The sequence below is a fragment of the Seriola dumerili genome, unplaced genomic scaffold (assembly GCF_002260705.1).
Source record: "Seriola dumerili isolate Sdu_G_001 unplaced genomic scaffold, Sdu_1.0 BDQW01000003.1, whole genome shotgun sequence".
Classification (NCBI taxonomy): domain Eukaryota; kingdom Metazoa; phylum Chordata; class Actinopteri; order Carangiformes; family Carangidae; genus Seriola; species Seriola dumerili.
Genome location: NW_019174258.1, coordinates 12,318,724 through 12,341,281, shown reverse-complemented (window position 1 = coordinate 12,341,281; position 22,558 = coordinate 12,318,724). Strand labels below are relative to the sequence as shown.

Here is a 22,558-nt window from a genome sequence, read left to right as displayed (position 1 = left end):
CAGCTTCCTGAAGAAAGTCAACTGTAACCCGATTACTTAAGTGCATGAAAATGACTCTTCCTCTAGTGCAACCAGTTGCCTTGACATCTTTCGACATGTAAATCAACATATCAATGCTCACTGGGGTGAGGGTGCAACAACAAAAATAAGTCTGAAACACTACAGTGCCAGCAGCAGCTAGTGTGAAGAGAAAGTACCAACACGTATATATTATTTTGGTGTTACCAGAATGACTGGGAAGGTCTACAGTAGATAATGACAAAGGTCACTTCTGTGGAAATAAGGAAGACATTTTTCAGCTGAGGTTGTGACTACGACAATCTGACTGCACTAAAGAGGCGAGCGAAGATAAACTAAGATGGTTCAAGTTCACAAAAGTTCATGCTCAGCATCAGTTACTGAGGACAGAACAACGGATGAAAGCTCTTAATGCGAACAGATCGAGGCTCTCCAATAATATATGCTGAAATATTACCTACTCAAACAGAAGGCCTCCGGGAAAGTAATTTATCTATTTCGCACACCCACGCACGCACACACACACACACACACACACACACAGACACACACAGACACACACAGACACACACAGACACACACACACACACACACACACAGACAGACAGACAGACAGACACACACACACACACACACACTCATATCCTCCTCTCCTGCAGAGGTCCCCTCACTGATGACTAATCTGTCTGGAGGGATCACTTCATTTTTCATCAGAACATTATGCCGGAGCAAATGAAGGGGACATCCATTCTGCACTGTTGTTTGTTACAGAGCGAAAGAGAGACGGAGAGAGCGAGAGTGGTAGAAAGAGAGATGGATGGACACAGGGATGAGGGAAGGAGAGATACAGAAGATGTGTGTGTGTGTGTGTGTGACAGAAAAAAGAGCATGTATGTGTGCATGGGTGAATAAAAAGAGTCAAAGTAAAGGGTACTGGGAGAGAAACGGGGTGGGAGTGTCAATCTGTTTGTGCGTGTGAGTATGTCTGATTGTGTGTGCATGTTTGTGTGTGTATTGGTCAATTGAAGGCGACAGTTACACTAGCAATGAGATAAAGAGGTCGATGGGGGGAATTGGGCAGAATATTAACAAACCTCTCAGGTAGCCCACCTCCAAGTGTCATGCTAATGAGGTGCACACTCACATGCATGCACACACGTACACACTACTTTGTATCGCTAGTCTCAGAACATTAAACTGACTCATTCTGTATATAACCCTGGATTTTATAAAGTAACTCTATTTGAAAAGATGAACCGTGAATATAAAGTGGCCCACGCGCAAAGACTAATATAGTCACTGATTTTTGTGTCCTTGTACGGACACTTGGTCTCAGCATAGAGTAAATTAAGTGTAAACACGCATGCTTAGAGAGAGAGAGACACACACACACACACACACACACACACACACACACACACACACACACACACTCAATCCCCTCACGATTCATCTGGATTGCTCTCATATGTTAACCAGTAATAGGACAGTGCCATTGGGTATAGGCTAATTTTGACTGTGGCAGAATGTGAAAGGCTAAAAGATGTACTGGTCATCATACACACCAGAAACACACACTGGTTCAGCTCAATGTGCTGTCTGTCTTGTTAACCACAAGTGTTGAGGGAGCCAAAGATTCATTATCTGTTCTAGAAAGCCAAATCTGTCATGATAGTATGTAGGAGCTTCTTATTTTCAGATTATAGATCCATTGAGGGCAGCACTTGTAGTTTCATATTTTCTGGAACATACCTCATGACAAATCAAAATACAGATCTTTAACTGTGCTGTCAATAATGATGAATATTGACTAAATTATCATCATCAGCATCAACAGAGGGAACCATGATGACATACAATCAGCCTTTAAGAGAAAATAAATACTTCCAAAATTCCATCCTCATAATATGTCAGGTCAAAAAGTTATATCAACTGTATATTGAAAAAAACAGAATAAAAAGAGTTGAGGTGCTCTGATACCACTCTTTTAACTGTGAAGGACTCGATGTTTCATCTTCTGTGACACAGTGCTGTGGAAGTCATCATTAGACGCAGAGTATAAACGATGAGAATGCTGAACGTTGTTCATTTTCAGCCAAGTTTCTCCGGATGCAAATCAACTGTTGTTGGGAGTTTTCTTCCTACCAATCCATCAAGCTAATGTCCCACTAAATCAGCAGCTAATGTCTCAGACTCACACAATCTGCTCTTTTACAATGGGCCATTTCACTGCACTGACAGGGTGGAGAAAATGAGAGAAGATGATGAAAAAAGAAATACAGCCAGATAGATTGAAAAGAGAAAATAGAAATAGAGAGCAAAGATACAGTCAGAAACAGTGAGATGATATTTGTACACCCCCACAGCAGATGCTACAGGAAAAATATGGAAATACACCAACTGTGATGTTCATTGTTCATGCCAGTCTTAACATTAACTTGTCCGTCTACTTCTGCTGATGCTGATATAATATTTCCAGCAATAAAACATCTGTGACATGAGTTACTGTGTAATGAAGTATGAATGAACTGACTACAAAACCCCACTTGTCTCAAAATGCTGACAGAGTAGAAACAGATAACTGAACTTCCATAGTGAAATATATACATTTTAAAGGAATGATTCATCACTATAGGAAATATACTTCTTAGGTTTTGGCAATATCCAAAATGTAATATCTTGACACTGCCCAGCCCAGATGTTGCTATATGTGATATATGATGCCATGTTGCTTACTGTACAATGTACACCTGCTGTGGGAGCTTACTGTACAATGTACAGTAAGCAAAGCAGTGAAATGAGGGTTGAACTCAGCGACAGGACAGACTGTACAAACTGCAAAGAAAAAAAAATGATATAATGAAAAATATTGCATATGGCAGGACATATCATGATATTCAATATTATTGAATATCGGCCCAAGTCCGATACTTATTTGCTTTATTTCCAAGAGTCAGATGAGAAGAGAAGATCAATATCAATCTCATGTCTAGAACAAGCTCAAGGCAGGAGGTGATGTTTAGTTTAGTTTAGCATGAAGACTGGGGGCATGGGAAAACAGCTTTCCTAGTTCAACATGGACGCTGTGTTGTCATAATAATAGATCAAATAATAAGAGACTTTATTTGTATAGCACTTTTCAAAACAAGTAACAAAGTGCTTCACACCAGTCAATATAAAACATACAAACAAATCAAAGTAAAATATAAATGAATTTAATTAGACATTACATGATAGAAGCTTTTTTATAAAAATGTGTCTTAAAAAGTGAGACAAAACAAGGTTGTTCCAAAGTTTGGGGGTCCTGACAGTAAAGGCCCTGTCTCCTTTGATTTTCAACCGAGACCTTGGAATGGCCGGCAGTGCACCACCAGAGGATCTCAGACTGTGTCCTGGCTCATAGGGGGATAAAAGCTCAGAAATATAGAGAGGGGCCAGCCCAAGCTTGGCCTTAAAAGAAATTTAAATAATATTTAAGTCAATCCTAAAATAAATGGGCAGTCGGTGTAAAGATGCTGAGACCGGGGTGATGTGAACACATTGTTTGGACTGAGTTTGGAGCTGAGCTGCAGCATTTTGGACTAACTGTTGGAGGTGGATTGATTTCTGACTGAGACAGGTATATAGGGAGTTACAGTTGTGGGAGAAAATAAAAGCATGAGCGAGTTTCTCCAGATCTGTGGCCGAAATAAAAGACTTAATGTTAGCTATATTTCTCAAATGATAAAAACATGAATGCACAACTTTCTTTACCTGTATTTTATCAGCTTATTTAAGTATATACGTTATATAAGTGTTGTGCGTTTTTGTTGCACACAGGTCCGCAATATAAAGGGATGTTTATTTGCAAGGAGCTTTCAATCACTTACAATAATCTACAGGCTATTTTTAAAATTATTTTTTGGGCAGTTTAATGCCTTTATTGTCAGAGAGAAGATGACATGCAGCAAAAGGCTCCGGCTGGATCCAAATCGACGGCCACTGAGGTAAGGACTGAGCCTAAGTAGTATGTGCTCTACCAAGTGACTCTACTGGCCTGAACTGGCTGAACATGGCAAAAGATGAGGGAATCTGAGAAGCTGAAAAAGAAAAAAAGAGAAAAAAATAAAGGACAGAAAAAGAATCAAATATTTAAAACAATGTGAAGAAAAGACAACTCAGATAACCATATGTTTTTGCAATAAGCTCTTAATGACTATATAAAAAAAAAAATTGTTTTCTCCAGTCTTTAATCGGTGCCAGGCAGACGGCAGAGCGATAGTGCCTTCTGCCTCTAGTATTATCAGGAAGCAGCGTGAGTCAATGGAGTGTGGCCACATTGCCACATAAACAAGGAACCATAGGAAAGTGTGGGAGTGAAAGAAGAGGGGAGAAAAAAAAGAGAAAGAGGTGATGGAGAGATGAACTATGAGAGATGGAGGTAAACTTTCCCCTGTTATTCTTTCCTTGATAATGGAAAACAAGACCCCTATCACAACAGCAGTGTAAGCTTAATACTGCTGCCTTCGACTGAGCTGGGGGCGGCTGTGCAACAAAACAACAAGGAAAGAGAAAGGAGGAAAAATGTAACTGGTTTGATTTGTCATTGTCACCCCAACCTCTCCTCTCTCCACCCCTTTTCCTCCCTGAAACTGAGAGAACGCAGGTATATTGGCAGGCAGGTCTGGGTGCCGGTGATAACAATGTTGGCTTTGTTCCCCGCTCGATTTGGACAAGCGCTTCCAGCCGCCACCCAACACAACAATTAAACAAGCCCAATGTTCAACGCTGCGTTTTCAACATACTGCAATCTGGTGGCGGCTTTCCTCTGTAAATCTATGAGGGTTTCAACGCAGCTGATGCTGGAGGCAACGCTGTGCTCGCTGATAGCAGCAAATCTGTTCCAACGGACAGCTACACCTGTTGCACACTGAGCTCTTTTTATTGTCTTCTGTTATTTTTCCAAACACATACACATGCAGCCTAATACAGCCACAGCATCTAACACACACACACACACACACACACAAACACACACACACACACACACACACACACACAAAAACATGCTGCCCTGTCTTCATCAGGGCAGACCAATGGGCTGTGTCATATCTGCCAGAAGTGTATTCATGTGGGAAAACGGTTGATCCAGACCAGGAGAGTTGCTTTCACACAGGACAGGATGCATTAACAACCCCTCAATCCACACCTGGCTTAGAGAAGAAACAGCTTACTTCTGGCAAAGCTGTAATTTACATTTAAGTCTTAAGTAAATCCACCGCCTGAGCCGAATCCTGACCCAAAGCTGTGATTTGTCTGTCTTGTTAGTTTTCTTTTCTACTGTGATAGATATGCCCCTATGAAATGTATATCAGTTTGACATTATTTAATTTTTTATTAAGGGTACTGTGACTTTTAAGCACCATAAACAACAAGGCATATGAACATTCTATATTTGGGAAATACATACTATATTTACTGAGAAAGAAATGTTATATATTCTGGACTGAAGCAACTCTGCGGCACAGGTTGTGTATATGGTTCCTTCACACTAGGTGCCTCTAGCAAGCACCGTCTCGTTGCCAGCTTACTCGATTCAACATGTGTGACTAAATTTGGATTCAGTTTACGACTTGTTTGGAGTTATCAGCTCTGCAACTCTTAAATATGCAGCAGTCAGTTGCCACCAACCCAGATGATGTAACTGTTTACACATGATCCAGGATTTGTAGATGAAGCTGGTGTAGGGTTGCAGGGGAGAGAACAAGTGTCTGTTGAACATTTCAAAACACACCTCATCATCACAGCCTGCGAAACAGCAGCATGCTGTGCTGTGGACTACACTGTGTTCTGCAATCACTTAAATGTCATAGGTACAGAGACACTGGCAAGCTCCAAGCAGGTATGACATGTGTTATGTGTCAGGTTTTTCACATCCCTACAACTACACACAGTACATAACTACAGGCAAATGTAGCTTATCAAATATGTAAGATCACAGATCATTTGTCTTAAAGAAGCAAGAAAACCATTATAAAAACACTAATGAACTATAAATGTATGAATTTCCTCCTGGTCTACTGTTCTGTGTCTGTGGCTGTTCGTTACCTCAGAAAAAAGCAACTGAGAAAAGAGCAGCTCGTGTCCACAGTGGCAAAACTAGCCCTGATCCTCGGGGACAGCATCCTGAGCTGTATTACCAGAATCTAACAGCCACACACAGCCAGAGGCAACACATGATCCCTACTTCTGCACACTAAACCCAACTCAATCTGATTAGAAGAAGTAGCATGTTCGGCCCATCCCCTCGTTTTGCTCCTTAGCTCCATTCGATATTGATTTTTACTGTGAAATAAAAAGGAGAATGGATCTAGTTTGTCACCATAAAGCAAAATAATCACAAAAGAAACACAAAATAAACACTTTATATATATATATATATATATATATATATATATATATATATTTTTTGGTTCGTGACCCACAATTACTGCAGTTCCATATTTGGCTTTGATAAAAACAGTGTACCTAGGCTTGCGAGCTGCACTTTCACATACTTAAATTCATAGTACTTCCTAAACACTAACACCTGCAACTTTTAAATTATGTTATTGCTTGTTTCACTGTGTCTTTTGGTCCACGTCTCTCATTAACTACTACATCTTCTCCTCTCATCAAGACTTGTAAAGTGTGTGGCGTAAACACAGACCATTCTCACAGCAGACACATTGACTCATCAGACACAGGTGTAGCAAATAAGATTAACAATGGCTGCATTCACTTTAGGTGCTGCAGTGCCAGGGCCCTGCTATTATACATGCTGGCTCACTGGCATTGCTTACTGGCGGTAACTAGGTGGAATGAAACCATCATTAATGTTATTAGTTACACATATACTGTTTGTAAAATGACAAATAAAGACCTCGTCAGGGAAAGGTCTATCATTAGACAGACTGATCTCCATTTGTAGTGAGTGTACTGGCATTGCAGCAACAAATCTGACAGCAATTTGCTCACATTTCAGATTTGCTGTTTAACCTTCTTTAACCCTTGGCCCAGTCACACAAGCATTTTTAAACAGCAATATTTCACATCAAATTCTTTTTCTTTTTTTTTTTTTTTTACTGGGCTCTTCACCTCTTTAGTAAAGCTGCTTTCACTTTGTTGATATCCAAAGGGATAATCTTAGTGATACTATATGTTTAGCTGCGAGGCAGTGAGGTGTGATTTCTTTGTGTGTACTGGGAGGTAGCACTCGCTGATTCAGTGCTGCACTCACAGCTGCTGCTAATTTAGCAATCACTACTAATGTGTATTTATCTCTCCTTTAGTGAAGCTCCAGTTTCCTTTACTGCATCACCATATGTAAATCTGCCACTTGTTGAGTTTGTGTCCTTCCTGAGTTTTTCTTAGCTACCAACTTTAAACTAATGATTTGCAACAACCTTTTGCAAATGTAGGGATGACTTTATTTATTTATTATTATGTTTTGCTTACTTTATAAGCATGTACAATGTAGACCATATTCCCTTGCCTGTTTTACACCTCAATTCAAATGTGTCGATCTATATTAGCAAATCTTGTCAGTTACTCAACAGGTACAAATGGCAGTTCTAGCTTGTGGACATAGCTTTATTTGAGTGCTGTGTAAATCTCCATATAGTAATGCTAACATTGTAACTAGTAAACATAATAACAGTTGGTGCAAACAGCTCCTGGGTTTTTAAAGGTCCCATATTGTATAAAGGTAGATTTCCGTGTCATTTTTGATTATAATGCAGGTCTAGGTTGTATATTAATATTGTGAAAGTATCAAAGCACTAAGTCGACAGAGAAATGTACACAGCCTGTATTCAGAAACCGAGCCTTAAAAACGAGCCGTCAGGACTTATGTAACTTTATGATGTCACAACAAAGCAGTCACTGCAAGTACTTGGCTTCTCTGAGTGTTTCCCTGTAATCTGCTATATGTTTATTCGATCACGAAGAACAGTCAGTCGACCTGTTGTTACCAGAGCTCCAGTGCTTCTGTAACATCCAGTAACCCGCTTGCCCACTTTTATCCAGCCAGCCAAGAACAGTTTGTCTCTAAACAATACTGTATGTCTGCAAGATGCAGTCACGATACCCAAGGCTGCAATTTTGGAATATCGACAATGGCAAAACACAGTCGCATTAGCTCCATGTTGGCCATGTTGCAGCCGGGATGCATGTTTTCAGAGAGAAAAATGATCAGTTCCTGGAACACGGTGACAAGAGGAGTTTTTCTTTCTAACCTGTATGTAGTTTGCAATCACGCATACTGCAATTGGTAGAACTGTTGATTTGTTGGTTCACAGCAGTGCCTTTAGTTTCGGATGACGTCAATTTTAGGTAACCCCTGCTTCACACTATTGATAGGTTGACAATAGTGAATATGTGTACATACCGGCACTGTAGTAGCGGTCCAGCTTCTCCCATAGGGGCTCATCCTCACGCTGAAGGTTGGACAGCTTAAGAGGTTCATAGATGGAACCTATAGAAGAAAACATCTGTTAGATGCAAAGGGGCATGCTCTCTAATCAGTAACCAGTGTTACTCCACTCCAAATATTGACTTACAACATTTTGTCCTAAATTGATGTATTGGTTTTATGTCTTAAGGACTAAAATGGAGTAAGGTGAAATCAATAATCAATTGGTTTCAACTTAAAGTTTCATGGTGATTCCTAAGGTTTTTCTTGGGAGTCTTGTATTTTATATTCCAGTATGTTTAAATGAAAATGGGTCTTCAGATAGCAATAGCTTGTGGATATCTTTCTGTAATCAAATCTTACTGATTCTAATGAATATAAGAGAAAATGAGCACCAGAGTAAATAAAAAGAAAAGGCAAAAGAAGAAAAAACAACTAAACACATGCCATCAGTAAATTTGTTTTTTCACTGCAACACACCGCATCTCAAAGTGCTCGACAGACCAAACATTCAGGCCACAAGCTAAAAATGCTAATTGTAATATGTGACTTTCCACCAGATATTTCCTCAGAGCTGAGAGAGTTTGAGGGAAACCCCCATCTGTTATACTTTCTCGATTCTTGGACACTTTACACTTTGCTGAGATTTGCATTTTAATAGGTTCGACCTTCGGTCAATACCACAGGTACTGAAAAATTCACATTCTAACTGAAATTAGCATAATTTCCATCAGCTTAAAAGTTGCAGGGGACAAAGCCAATTCATCTCTTTTAAAGATAACACTATAAAAGAGCATAGAGGAAGTCCAATATTCCAATTTTAATTTCTAACATGAGATCAGACAAATGTGCACTGTTGGTGTTTGGCTGGTTTTAAACAATCCCATGACTAACTTCAGTGATGCAGACATTGAACACTCTTACAGACACAGTAAACTATAGGACTTCATTTATACTGTAAATGTATTTTGTGTAATTTTTTTGAAATAGCTAAACCCACATAAAACACACTGTACCAACAAGATCAATTCACAGTAAGGTAAATATACTGTATAGTATTACACTATTTTGCACATCCAGATTCCAAACAGTCCAAGAGGGCACAAGTGTGTAACATATTTTGTTTTTAAAGTGATAACAAAATAATTGTGTCATGATTTCAGTCAACTTCACAAAATATTTTTTAAAGACCATGAGACTATTATTTCCGTATGATCTTTACAGGTCCCCCTGGTCTTCTGTGCGTGGCTGACTGCATTGTTTTGCTCAGTTCTGCTGCCACTACTTACCGAGTCTATGAACTTTCCGATGAGGCCGGCCAATCGCAGCCACTGAACCAGCCATTCTCAAAAGGTGAAATTAAGGCCAATCGTCTCTCTCAGCTAAATCACAAATCTACAGCAATTCACAGGAAGGAGTTAGTAGCACAGAGTTAGATTTTAGACATGCATGAATCAACGATGAATTACACCCTGGGGTGATGATGATCATGAACAACATGCAAAAAAATTATACTGCATTGTATTTGCTTCAGAATTAAAGTTATTCTAACCATTGAGAGATATAGAATAATGGTGAATTATTATATGATGGTAATGTAATTAAGAAAAGACCTTAACAGAATAACTATGTCTCTAAATAAAGACAGTACCTGACTAGTTATTGCCAATAATGCTCCATAACATCCTACAGGATGCTGTACTGCTGTGTTAATACAGCCGTCAAATGAAAACTTGGAAAACAGGTGTAAGTTATTAGGTTAAATTTAATTTAAAATTCAGAATTTTTGCACTAAGATTAGGATATATTTTCCTTCTATTCTCTATGCAAGCTGCCTTTTAGCAGATACTGAATTTTCAAGCAACAGCAGTCTTTATGACACTACTTGATTTATGGGGGAACAGTGTTATGAAATCTATATTTAGCACACTAAAATACTCTTACTACAGGTAAAAAATTACAGGTGGGATAGCTAGTTACATTTACAATGACACAATTATATAGATTTATACCCCAAAGTGCTGGAAAGACTAATTTATGGTGTTTTTCTCAGTTGTATCATTATGTAGAAATAATGGTGTTCCTACATGTGGTGATATATAACATTTGCTGTGATGTTTCTATCCCTACATTTTATAACATCCTTTAATTTGTTATAATGAGATCACCAGATACCAGTGCAAGAAAAGCACAGCTTTCACAGGGCCTCTGGATAAAACTTACACCTCATGCAGCGCACACAGTAGGCTACAGTTAACTATGGGTGAGATATAACAGCGAAAGGAGACCTGTTGAGAAGTTCTTAAAAATAGCTCCTGAGCGCTGCACATTTACACCTCTGACCTTTCATGCTTGTACCGTCACTGCAGTGGACAAATTAAATGGACACATTAAGTCACATTTAACCCGGTATTCGGTGGCTTTACAAGCAGACAGTTTCACACAAGCGCTGGCACAAAACACACGGAAGGACACAGTAGGATGTCATGCAAAGTAAAAAGTCAGACCTGATCTTTTTGATCGGGCTTTGAATTCCAGGAGTTTCCAACCGACATCTGCCAGGCTCGCCATGTTTACACAGCCTCAAATTTGCCAGAACGTTAAAGGATTTCCGGGATCATCCTTCAAAATAAAACAAGCAGCATGGCTCCCGATCAACCATTGTTATGAATAACATAAATGTAAAAAATTGAAGTGGCCTTTTGGTAAGTCACTCATTACTGTTTAAGCAAAGTTTCACGTCATATAAGGTAGTATAATGGTCTTATATTCGATATAATGTATTTACCTTACCTACTGCCCAGCTTGATAAATGTAGCGCATTTATGCTGAAAGTAAATTCCTGTCTTTTCCGACTTAGCTTTAGCGAACTCTCTTTAGCTTGATACAACTGCCAACTGTCAAACTACCCCGGAGTACGACACTAACGTAAACGAGGAAATGCAAATATCGCATTGTTTACTCTCATTTCATTGCATTAGTTCCAAATCTTACCAATGAAATGAAAATAGCAGAACATATGTCTGAATTCAAAATTGATATTTAACATAATACGTGATTATTTTTTTTTTGAAAGCTGCTGTTTCACCCTGTCGTAAAGCAGAGTGCCGTATTGCAGTTGGTGTTGTTGTGAGGAGCTGAACAAGCAGAAGGATGTGGATAACCAAATCAAATATTTTTGCATTTCTGTTACTTTTTGTGATACAAAACAACACATTTGCTCTTCAGGATGTAACGGCCGACCTTTTCGGTACCGAAAATTCCGGGACGGTGGCAGCGTTTGGAGATTTTAACTCGGATAAACAGACAGACATCTTCATCATCAGAGAACGTATGTTAATGCTTCAGTACTTTATGTAATGTTAGCTAATTAGCAAAGTACGTATCGTGTCATAAAATTACGTACGGTGGATTTGTAATGTAGGCATGTCCGGATAATAATGGATAGCATTGTGTATATATTGTGTATCATGTGTTGTACATGACAACATCAGCGGTATAATTCCATGTATCTGTTAAGTGTGTTTAGCGTATGTTGCGGTGCTATAAGCTCTTTCCTGTGTCGTTGTGAAAAAGACTGAGCGGCTGTGGTGAAGATGAACTGAGCTTTAATGAATATAAATGCCTGTGTTGACTTCTTACTGTTCCAGAGTCTGAACTGGTGATATTCTTGGCTGACTCGAAACCACCTTACTTCAAGCCCAAAGTCCAAATCTCTAAAAAAGTTTTCCCAAGGTAAATATGTTACAGTCAGTGCGTTTTCCCTTTCAGTTATAATGTGTAAATCCATATACCTATGATATGTGACATGCCATTTCATTATTTCTTTTTTCTCCGTTGTACTGAGGAAGTAACTGACGCCTCAGAGTGGTCATGTTTACTCTGTGGGAGGGAATGTTTTACATAAGAGCAGAGAAAAATCAGGAACGCCATGTGATGACTCTCATTTTAATGGACAATCTTCCCTCATTTCCAGGGACACTATCATCACCAGTGTGGTTCCTGGAGACTATGATGGAGACTCTCAGATGGATGTCCTTCTTACAGCTGAGATGAACTCCAAGCCAGAAACAATTGTTTTCATCTTTTGGGGGAACAACCAGACATTAGGTACAGCTCCACCTTTTTAAGCAGATATGATTTGATCAGTCCCAGCATCCTCATTGTTGTTGTTATTTTTTTTTTTTTTCAGTGCCATAAATTGTGGTACATATACTTTACTACGTAACAAACTGGGACTATGGTCCCCTGTTTCTGTGTAGTAGAAGTAAAGTTGAGTTGATCATTTTCACAGTAGACATTTCAACTTGTCACACAGGTGTAATTCATAACATAACTAACTGCTGCATTGCATTTCAGAAACTGCGGGTGTGGAGCCATCTTTATATTTATTAGTTCCACCATTTACTGCAACAACAAGTTGGTTGTAGAGTCTGTTGTGGAGAATGTATATGAATCTGATTCATGTGGAAATGATAAAGATAAAACTACTTGTAAAGTATAAGATAGACAAACTTTTTAAAGTGAAGGGAAGAAAATCAGGTAATTCTAATGAAGTAATCAAATCTGGCAGTCAAATGAAAGAAACCCGTCTGGTTGCACTTTCAGTACAGCAAGCTCACCTTGTGTCTTTTGTGAATTAAACTCTTGCAAAGTAGACGAAGTGTTAATTTAGGCAGGTAGTTAAAAAGCATAAGTCTTTCTCAAATGCCCTCTTATTATCATTGGCCTTTTTCACAGGTAGGAAAAGCACTGGAATAAATACCATCAGTGATGGTGATGGCTGATTTCCACTTAGCTGTTTCAGTTCCAGGGGCTTGGTACTGTTACAATATCATGGCCTACTGGGACACTTGAATAGAATACAGCCTGTCTGACCTGTTATCATTCAGTATAGAGCAATAACCATAATCTAGGAAACAATAAAATGACTTTACAATATACTGGTACTATAATGTGGTGTACAGTGATATATTGTTTTGGATATTTACTGTTTAGCCTGATTTGAGCCACTTCTGTTCATCCTCTGTAGATATGGGTGGTTGGCTCAGCCTGAACAAGACCTTTACAGATCAACCCCTTGTTATGGAGTAAGTATCCATCTGAATGGTTTTCACATAAACTCTAGATATTTTTCTTATACTGATGTTTATGGAAAAAATAATGATCCTTATATTTAGTTTCCAATCAAACATTTTGAAATATTGTTTGATGTCAAAACACATGTATGATTTGTATATCTAATCTCAGATAAGATTAAGATATACAGTTATCAGTTTACTAGGCACGTCAGTGTAATCAAATGAAAACTATATTTGAAACGCCTCAATATGATGCAGTCCATCACAACAACATTACTGAGTATGGCCTTAAAAACGACTATAGAGTTGGATCTACACCTGTCAACACAAAACTCAACACAGTAAAGGATTTACTTCAGGGCTATAGCATTAGTTTGTACAATATTTATCTAATAAACTGTTAACTCAAGTTTTAATGATATGTGTTGATTTAATTTCAATTTTAAAAAATTCCCACAGTTTCAATGGGGACATGATCCCAGATATTTTTGGAGTCACCGACGGGATATCCACTGAAGTCTGCTATCTCACCAACAGGTAATGTAATTCTCAATCTCACTTGCAATTTGCTATGTTTATTTCTTTCACTCTCAGCTTTTAAATCCTGCTGTTGCCTCGTGGTTTTTCTTTTCTTTAGAATTCCAGTTTGGCGGAATGCACTGAGTTCACCTGTCAGCATGCGCATCCCTCATTCCAATGCGTTCATTGACCTCAACATGGACTTCACCGCTGGTAAGTCAGTGATGTTTTAGCAAACATACATGAGAAAAATATGTAAATTCTTTGGAGGGTTTTCAGAGCAGACAGCATACTCTAAGGAGGAATTATTATCAAATCTTTGCATTTTCCTGCAACATACAGTATGTATATTTTTACAATTGTAACTACACCTTATTTTAGATTTGACAAAAAACTCGTACTTTTTTAAACACCAGATTTCATAGCCTAAGTGGTCATGTAACCTGATAAGCGTGTGGGTTTGTGTGCGAAGATAATTGGAGGCAGGCAAATTGGAGGCTAAATTTGAGGTGATGTCACACGAGGTGATCAAGAGTTTTTTTGTTTTTTTTTATCCTGTTCTCCTGTTTCTCTCTCTTGAGTAAAGAGGCCCTTTTGCATGAGTCTATGTGACAAATTACACTCAAAAACTCTTGGAAATGAGTCAGACTCCCTGCTTAATATCTATCAAAGTGTTTTGAAATGTTTCATATAACTGTAATCTCCCAAAAGTAGTCAGTTTTCTATATTAGGACCATTGTGAGCATACAGAAAGACCCTGTTTAAAACACTGTAACACAAAGCATCTTCCCTACTATTGCCTTGGCTCATGAATTTCATTTAATGTTTTTGATATTTTGTGGGTATTTGCAGTGAACAGTGAACCTGTGAGTGATCACAGCCACAGAAAATACAAACATGCTTAACTCCGGTCAGACCCCACTGTCGGCTGTGCACCTCACATTCTTGAGTGCACATCGAGTCATGTGCCATTGATTCACTACAACTGAGACATTAATCCATACCACGTTCTTTTATTTTGTGGCTTATTCCTCCTCTATGGGCTTTCAGTGTTTCCCTACATGGATCAATAAGTATTAATGTGTTAGGAGAGAAACAGGTACAAAACACAATTTAGTCCTGCACTGAGTTACAAGAAGCTGAAATGGAACAAAGAGCAGCCATTGCTGAAATGACATGTCCTTTGGGGTACTAGCATCTTGGGAGGTGGTTTTTGAAAAAGCTTGTAATTCGGCACATTTAATTACATGCTACTCCCTATGGAATAGCATGCCTTTGGCAGATTTGGTATTTTTGATCATACATGTATGTATCCTCTCAAAAGCTACATACCATGAAGTCTCAAGTGTAATCTGCAATGTCATAACAACGTAGAACTTGAAGCTAAAACACTGTTCATGCACTGAACATGCTTTTATTAATTTCACATCATACTGCTTTACAGTAGTTCCACCGGTTCTGAACTTGAAATGTCCACACTCATAGGTGCAATCACGTCTCTTAGTATTAATGCACTCGTTGGACAGCTGGCTGGATGTACACGTATTGAAATAGGCTGGTCATACCTAATAACACATCACACTTTAAATAACTCCAGGAATGGATCAAACATTGCTGCATCAAAGTAGACTAACCCATAGTAGTTGCACAGCTCTTTTCCACGATAAGAACTTAATGAACTTTAACGTGAAGCTTCTCAGAACCTGAACTTTTAAGAACCTGTAAGGTTTTGGTTCTTTGGTTATTTATTTAAATAAAATATTTGGCCATTTAACTTTGCTAATTTAGATTATTAAAAACTTGCAAATTAGTAAAAAGAAAAAACACCAAAATCTGTGTGAAAAACACAAATTTCAGTCCAAAAACACTGTTAACAATTTATTTATTTGTTTGTTTGTTTTTGTCTATTTAGCGGGACTGTGGTGTGTAGTTAGCAGTTCATTTGCAGTTTCTTTACGATTTCCTCTGAATTTTCTATTACCTGAAGCATTTTCTGAGCTGTCTGCAACAGCAACAAGAAGACCCTGCTTACTGTGGATTGTAGTGATGAGTGTCCTCTTCTAGCTGAAAGCAAAACTTCTGGGTGCAATGAAAACATAAAATCTATGTGATCTGCTTTCTGATTTTTCGTTGAAAAAAATCCACCAAATTTTCTGATTCTGCCTGTTCTTGTAACAAAAATCTAATAGGATGTAGAAGTGATGAAGGTGTAAATGTCACACAACGGCACAAATTCACAGACATTGCTTCCTGAAGAACATTCCACAAAGGTTCCCCTGAGGAAACTCTAAATAAGAGACCAAATCATATATTTAATGCCAATGCCAAATTTAATGTCAATTTTCAGGTTGACTAAGAGAGAACGGAATTGCCATTTTCTTCACCAGTGAATGGAGAAATCACCCCATTCTTGTTTTACAGCATCTCACTCCTGTCCTGCCCAGTAAGTGTTGCGCTGTCACTTAGACTTATGGGAGGATTTTTTTCCCTTTGGAAACTAATCCTCGTGTTTAAGGTAATCAGAGAGGATTTAGTCATGTCATGCTCACTGCAGGTATCTTTTTGTGCCATGTGGTTTTATTCCCAGGGCTGTCACAGTTTAACCAGAGCAGATTTTAATTCATATTTAATCTGTTTAGGGATTAGCACAATGTCAATAAACTTGCACTTTTTGTGGCAGATGTAAAAAAAAAAAAAAAAAATCCTGGTGGCAATATTTTAGTGTTTTGTGGTTTGTTTTAAAAGTGATTGGATTGTGTTGAGGGCCATTGGTTTTTACTGCTTTATCAAGTGTACTACAACTCATCAGAGTGATGGCCTGCACATCAGCTTTCTTCTTTCACTTCCTCAATAGGCTCTGCACAGCCTGTCTCTGCTCTAGGAAATCACCTCTGACTTCTTTTCCCCTGCCCATATATACACACACACACACACACACACACACAAACAAACTACAACAAACACATAAAAACAGTGATGAATAAATCATTGTGACTTCTTAAGTGCATTCATGTACATTCAGTTTGCTGTGGGTGAATGTGCTGCAGGAAACAACAGAGTGTGAGGAGGAGAACCGGCTGTACATCTGGTGGATGTCAGACCCTGGCTGCCACTGACTGTGTGGGCATGCAGATGGAGGCAGCGAGAGAGAGAAAGAGGAAAGGAGGCAGTCAGTGAAGAAGAAATAAAGCTGAGTGGGAGAGGATGAATGACTGGAAGAATGGAAGAAAAGGATGGATGGAAAGATAAAGGACAGAGGAAGGGTGGGAGGGTTATGAGCAAGGCGTTGGGCGAGTCTTCAGCACAGCTCAGCTCACTGTCTGCTGTGACCACCTGCTCCTCTAAGCGGTGCCGGATGGAGCATCACTGTGTGGCTTAAGCAGGGAAAGACAATCTGGGTCCTGCTAGTTAGCCAGTTTAAGATATAGAGTTGGAAGCTTGCGGTGATGGGACTCATCAGCAGTCACTCATGTTTTTAAAGATTTGTGTTTCACCATAGCAAAATTAATAAGGGCATTGGGTTTTCCAAATGCCTCTCAGTATAATACAGTGCACCGCAACCTACTGTAGAGCTTCCAAATGACCATATAGACCTCAGTCAGTGCCTCAGTCTTAACTAAAACTAAACATGATAAGCTTTCAAGGTTATACTAATCACATACATGTTGTATTGTAATGCACAGGGTGTAGCTATAGCAGGTGTGCTTAATAAACTGGCAACCTTGTATAGTCTAAAAACACAGAAAGAAAGAAAGCCCTGTATATAACGATGTAACTGTTTACAACAAACATCAGCAATGCTGTTTCACAGATACTTTCTTGATTGTGTGTAGTCTTCCAGTGTTTGTTTCGGCTGAAGTTACACTGCATATAAGACGTCTCTAGTCACGTAATTCTGTCGCTTATAGCAATTAAATATGCCTTAAAGTTGTGTTATATTGATGAGTATGTGAGAGTATGAATGCACATTAATCTTAATTTATCTTCATGAAGACACGCAGAATTAAGTTAGTGTGGAAAATGCAAATTTCATAAACAGGGAAAGTTTGAAAGTTTAAAAAGTTATTTGAATTACACAGAGCCCTCAAAAGATATATCTGACAGAGCCATGTGGGACTAAATGTGTCTGTGTATTAATACAATTCAAGGTTTTTTTTTCACTTTTTTGGCACTTTGGGTAATGGTGGAATAACAAATCCAAGTAGAGCAGTTCTTGATGAAAGGGCCTAACTAGATCCATTCATCAACAGTGAATCACAGGACAACGTAACGTAACACATGAAAACACAAGGTAGGCACAAAACAAATTGAGAAAACACTAGTCATTAGTATTTGTAATGGAAATACCATAAATGGAGACAGTCCTTAAGTGGGATACCTTACCTCTCATGTTTTTAAGCAGCGTTTTTATGTTGAGAAGCCCTAAGTGTCCCCACTTCAAACTGCCAGTACAGTAATACCAGGAGGTATTTTGTTAGTGTGGTCCAAGGAGGATGAGGGCTGTTTCAGGGCCATGTCACGACTCCAATCTCAGTCCCCAGTGTCATAGCTGTAAACAGTAGTGTATTGGCTGACCTCACTACATCAGCACTGCCAATGAAAGAAAGTCTGGAATTGTGTTCTGGCTGGTGTCAAGGCCTCATTTACCCCGCTTATTAGACTCTCCAGCCAACCCACCTGGTGGCGACATACAGCATATGGCTCATAATCTCTTTTGTTACTATCATCCTCCTCCAGCCAGTGTCTCGAACAGCAGCACATTCATAACAGCTTTGTGTTGGTGCTGTTTTGTTTCCCAGCTATTTGGTGTTTGTCCTCTCACACAGAGGGATTTCAGGTCTCTTTAAGGAAGTTCCAGCTCATTCTGTGACTTTTGTGCTTTAGTCAAAAATAAATTACACAGTGTCAGGAGTTGTGGAACGGATAAAATATCATTTACATTTAAGAAAAGTTTAGGAGTTTAGGCTTGCAGTCCTTCACACCGATCCACTGGGATTTTTCTCTGTAAGAACCATGCCTTAAACCTCTTGGCTGGTTATGGTTAGCACCTAGAAACATGCGTGTTGCCATATATTGCTATCATTTCTTTGCACCACAAAAGCAAAGACATCATTAAGCATTGAATTGGCTTTGTAGATGTAGTTGCTCTGTTCTGGTTACTTTTCACCACAGTGACAACTAATTAGCAGGACAGCTTTTGCAGGACAGCCAGGAGGTTCAGGTTTATACAATAGTCGACTTATGTGAGCAGGTGCCTCAATAATCCTCAAAGCTTCTGTAATCATCAAAGCCAAATGACCACTGGAGATGCCCTTATTATTTGAACGGTATACGCCGGGAATATTCACCTGTATTAGATATGTCTCTGGTATAGGATAAGTAACCCGCAGGGACCCTATCACTTCATGCCAATTCAGTAAGAGCACCGCTGGGCAGGAAGCTATCAGGAAGCATGATAAGAACTTGTTTGAGGGAAAAGGTAGTAATTGCAAAGTAATTATAGATTCCATTTTGGGCAAAACATTCACAAAGACAGCAAAACTGGCATAAGAATCCATTGCTAGGCAACGGGTATGGTAATGCTCTGTGCAGCATCCAATTAAACTAGCTCTGTGTCGAAGTGGCTTGTTGATTGTCTGACTAATAATGCAGTGATGGTGGGGGGAAGAGAACAGATTTGCCACCTAACAAGGGTGGCCAAGAAGAGGAATTGATTATACAGGGATTAAGTTTACATTTGGATGGCAGAATGAGGCATTTTTAATAGCCATTTTGGTAATCGGGGCATCACAGAGAGAGACATTCACCCAGTGAGGAAGGACATTGCAGGCATTTTAAATAATAGTAATAGCAATTCACTTCTATAATAATAATGATTGTAATGATGTTTTATTACCTCGCCTGGAGCTCTTATATGTGAGGCTAGTTCAGAGTTAAATTGAATGATGTGCAACCATCAAAATCAGCACTTCAACAAACAGTTTCATAAATATCAGCCCCATTAGACAGACAGCCTGATTCACTGCCTCAAAGCATTCCTGTGCTGATAGAGTGAGAGTCATCTTCATATAACTCTACCACATACTTGTATAGAAATATTATAAAAGAAACAGCTATATCAATGATGGTTTTCACATTGTGATTAACTACACCCAAAATAAATTATGGCTAAGGAGATCTTGATTAACTGTCAGCCTGTCTGATTCTAACAGCCTGACAAACTTAAAAGTTAAGTTTCCCCATCCACACAAATTTAGCCACTTGGGTGAGGATTTGGAAAGATCAGTTTTCAGTGGAGGAAAAAACTGGCATAGTGTGGATAGAAGGCCAAAACAAAACAGAATGAATTTGGGCTTATTTTCAAGAATCTAAACAACTGTCTTTTCAGTCTACACATTCCAAAACAGAGAAAAACATCTCCCAGTGCTAAAGCCTCGGCACCCACAGCCACGTGTAACCTATATCTTCATTAGCAATTGCACAGTTGCATTCACTGCTGCTCCTCAGGTTTTAATTTCCCCATTTTATAGAGATTTGGAGTGAGCTCACAGGCGTGTAAGGAGGGCCTGGTGCGATGCGCTAGCCCTTTGAGGTGTGTTGTTTGTAACATCTCTGCCTCCAGGAAAGTTGGCGCAACGTCAAATGGGGAGAGACGCTGTGTTTATTTTGGTAAGCACAAGTGTTTTTGCAGATAAATGAGTAATAGGAATAAATGAAGCAGAGCATTTACTCTCTGATATCCATAGCAGTGTGACTATAGCCTGAGGTTGTACTGTCTCCCCATGTTCTGTCCCAAAATAAATTCCCTTGTCTAGAAGAAAATACATGGACATGTACAAAGGGCAGTTGTAAATACTGAGTCACTTCTGTGACTGTGTGTGTCTACTAAAGTATTTTTGAAGAAATAGACATATAATATTTTGCCAGTGTCATCCTGCCCTCCCAATCCCAAACTTGTTCATATATAATAAAATATGTATTTTTACACATGCTAACAGTGTGACTCTATGGATGATGGTCAGTTGGTCTGTGCACCATAAATTTTTGGTGCAGACACAAATGTGTCAACAACTGTTTTTTTTTTGTTTTTTTTTACAGACATTCATGTACCCCATAGGATGAACCCTACTGACTTTGACTTTTTTCCTCAAACCCCATCATGAAGTTGACATTTTTGGATTTTAGGGAAATATTTTGGCATTTACAAAATCGATTTGACTTAAAATTTGGTCGAGATGTTCTCTAATACCCAGAGGATGATTGTCGCCACCAGTAGGTTAACATTTTCACTTATCCTGTAAAATGTCTCAACATCTAGCTGATGGATGATGGACTGGCTCCAAATTTGCTGTCGATAATCATGATTCCCAGAGGATGACTCGTTTGCAAATGTTGGCATACCAATAAACTAAATTAAGATGGTGAACATGGCACCTGCCAGACATCAGCATGTTGCATTATGAGCATGTTAGTATGCTGACGTTAGCATTAGCTGTTGGAGAAAACTCCAGCCTCACAGAGCCACTAGCATGGCTGTAGACTCTTAGTCTTGCTATGGCATTGTTTACCTTTACTCATAAAGTATAAAGAGCAGTATAGAGCAACAGAATGTATGCTGAATTAAACAGTGTGAGATGGGTACTTAATGTTACTGGTTGGATTTCAGCCTTTGATGTTGTGGTTGCACCATTGACCTCCAGAACACTAGCACATGCCATTTTTTCTTTTACATTTTTACCAAAGACACAAACTACAAACACTTGATAATCGCTGTTAACCCAGTCTGCTCTGTGTCAGGTTTCTTTTGTGTTCATATTGGTCCAAAGCCAACTGTGTTGCTACAACAGTCTCAATATGTGATCTACCTTTTGTAAATTTAATTACTTTACACAAATAGACACATACAGACATATCAGTATATTCAGTGCTAATACAATGCACGTTATTCCTGATGTTGGCACACTCCACTGATCCACGTACTGTATTCACACATACTTTGTTCCAGGCAATGGAAATAAGCTTTCCTATGCTTGTTACAGTTGTGAAGAATTTTATATTTACACACACACACACACACACACACACACACAGCATAAAGAAAGTGCAAAATAGGATGGAAAGTGTGTATATGTGTGTATGAGAGAGGGTTTGGCCATAATCCTCCCCACAGCTACTGCACCTACGTTGTTCCCTGTAATGGTTTTAGGAGATTATTTCTTCTGGGAATAGCATAGCTCCATTCTCTGCTTCTGTGTTTTGCCATGTTTGTGAATGAGCCATTTTGATAGATCAGGGTGGAAGTCACTCACTGTAGAGTAGGCCTACATATTGGCTTAGAGACGGATTTATTCTGCAGAGCCTTTCACTTTGTTGCTGGCCTGGATACTGCATTTATTTTATCTGAGCAGTTGTGTGTGTGTGTGTGTGTGTGTGTGTGTGTGTGTGTGTGTGTGTGTGTGTGTGTGTGTGTGTGTGCGTGTGTGGTGGTTATGTGGGGGGGGGGGGTGGG

General features: G+C 39.0%; 2 protein-coding genes across 5 annotated transcripts in view; one reads left to right on the top strand and one right to left on the bottom strand.

Annotated features, from left to right (window-relative positions):
* The window catches only part of phkb (phosphorylase kinase regulatory subunit beta), a 106,361-nt gene extending 95,037 nt beyond the window's left edge, over positions 1–11,324 (bottom strand). For 2 of the 4 annotated variants that reach the window (XM_022745578.1, XM_022745562.1), the window contains exons 1-3: positions 11,238–11,324; positions 10,957–11,071; positions 8,426–8,512 (exon numbers count right to left, since the gene is read on the bottom strand). In XM_022745578.1, coding sequence (XP_022601299.1) covers positions 8,426–8,512; positions 10,957–11,020 — 151 coding nt within the window. In that variant the 5' untranslated portion in view covers positions 11,021–11,071; positions 11,238–11,324. Of the gene's footprint in view, positions 1–8,425; positions 8,513–9,738; positions 9,845–10,956; positions 11,072–11,237 lie in introns of those variants that run through there. The other 2 variants (XM_022745570.1, XM_022745586.1) reach the window with 2 other exon arrangements.
* A 244-nt stretch (positions 11,325–11,568) lies between these two features.
* itfg1 (integrin alpha FG-GAP repeat containing 1) overlaps positions 11,569–22,558 on the top strand; it is a 147,496-nt gene continuing 136,506 nt past the window's right edge. Inside the window, exons 1-6 of the mRNA XM_022745550.1 lie at positions 11,569–11,780; positions 12,100–12,184; positions 12,426–12,559; positions 13,482–13,539; positions 13,990–14,067; positions 14,168–14,262. Of these exons, the coding sequence (XP_022601271.1) occupies positions 11,603–11,780; positions 12,100–12,184; positions 12,426–12,559; positions 13,482–13,539; positions 13,990–14,067; positions 14,168–14,262 (628 nt within the window). The 5' untranslated portion in view covers positions 11,569–11,602. The remainder of the gene's footprint in view (positions 11,781–12,099; positions 12,185–12,425; positions 12,560–13,481; positions 13,540–13,989; positions 14,068–14,167; positions 14,263–22,558) is intronic.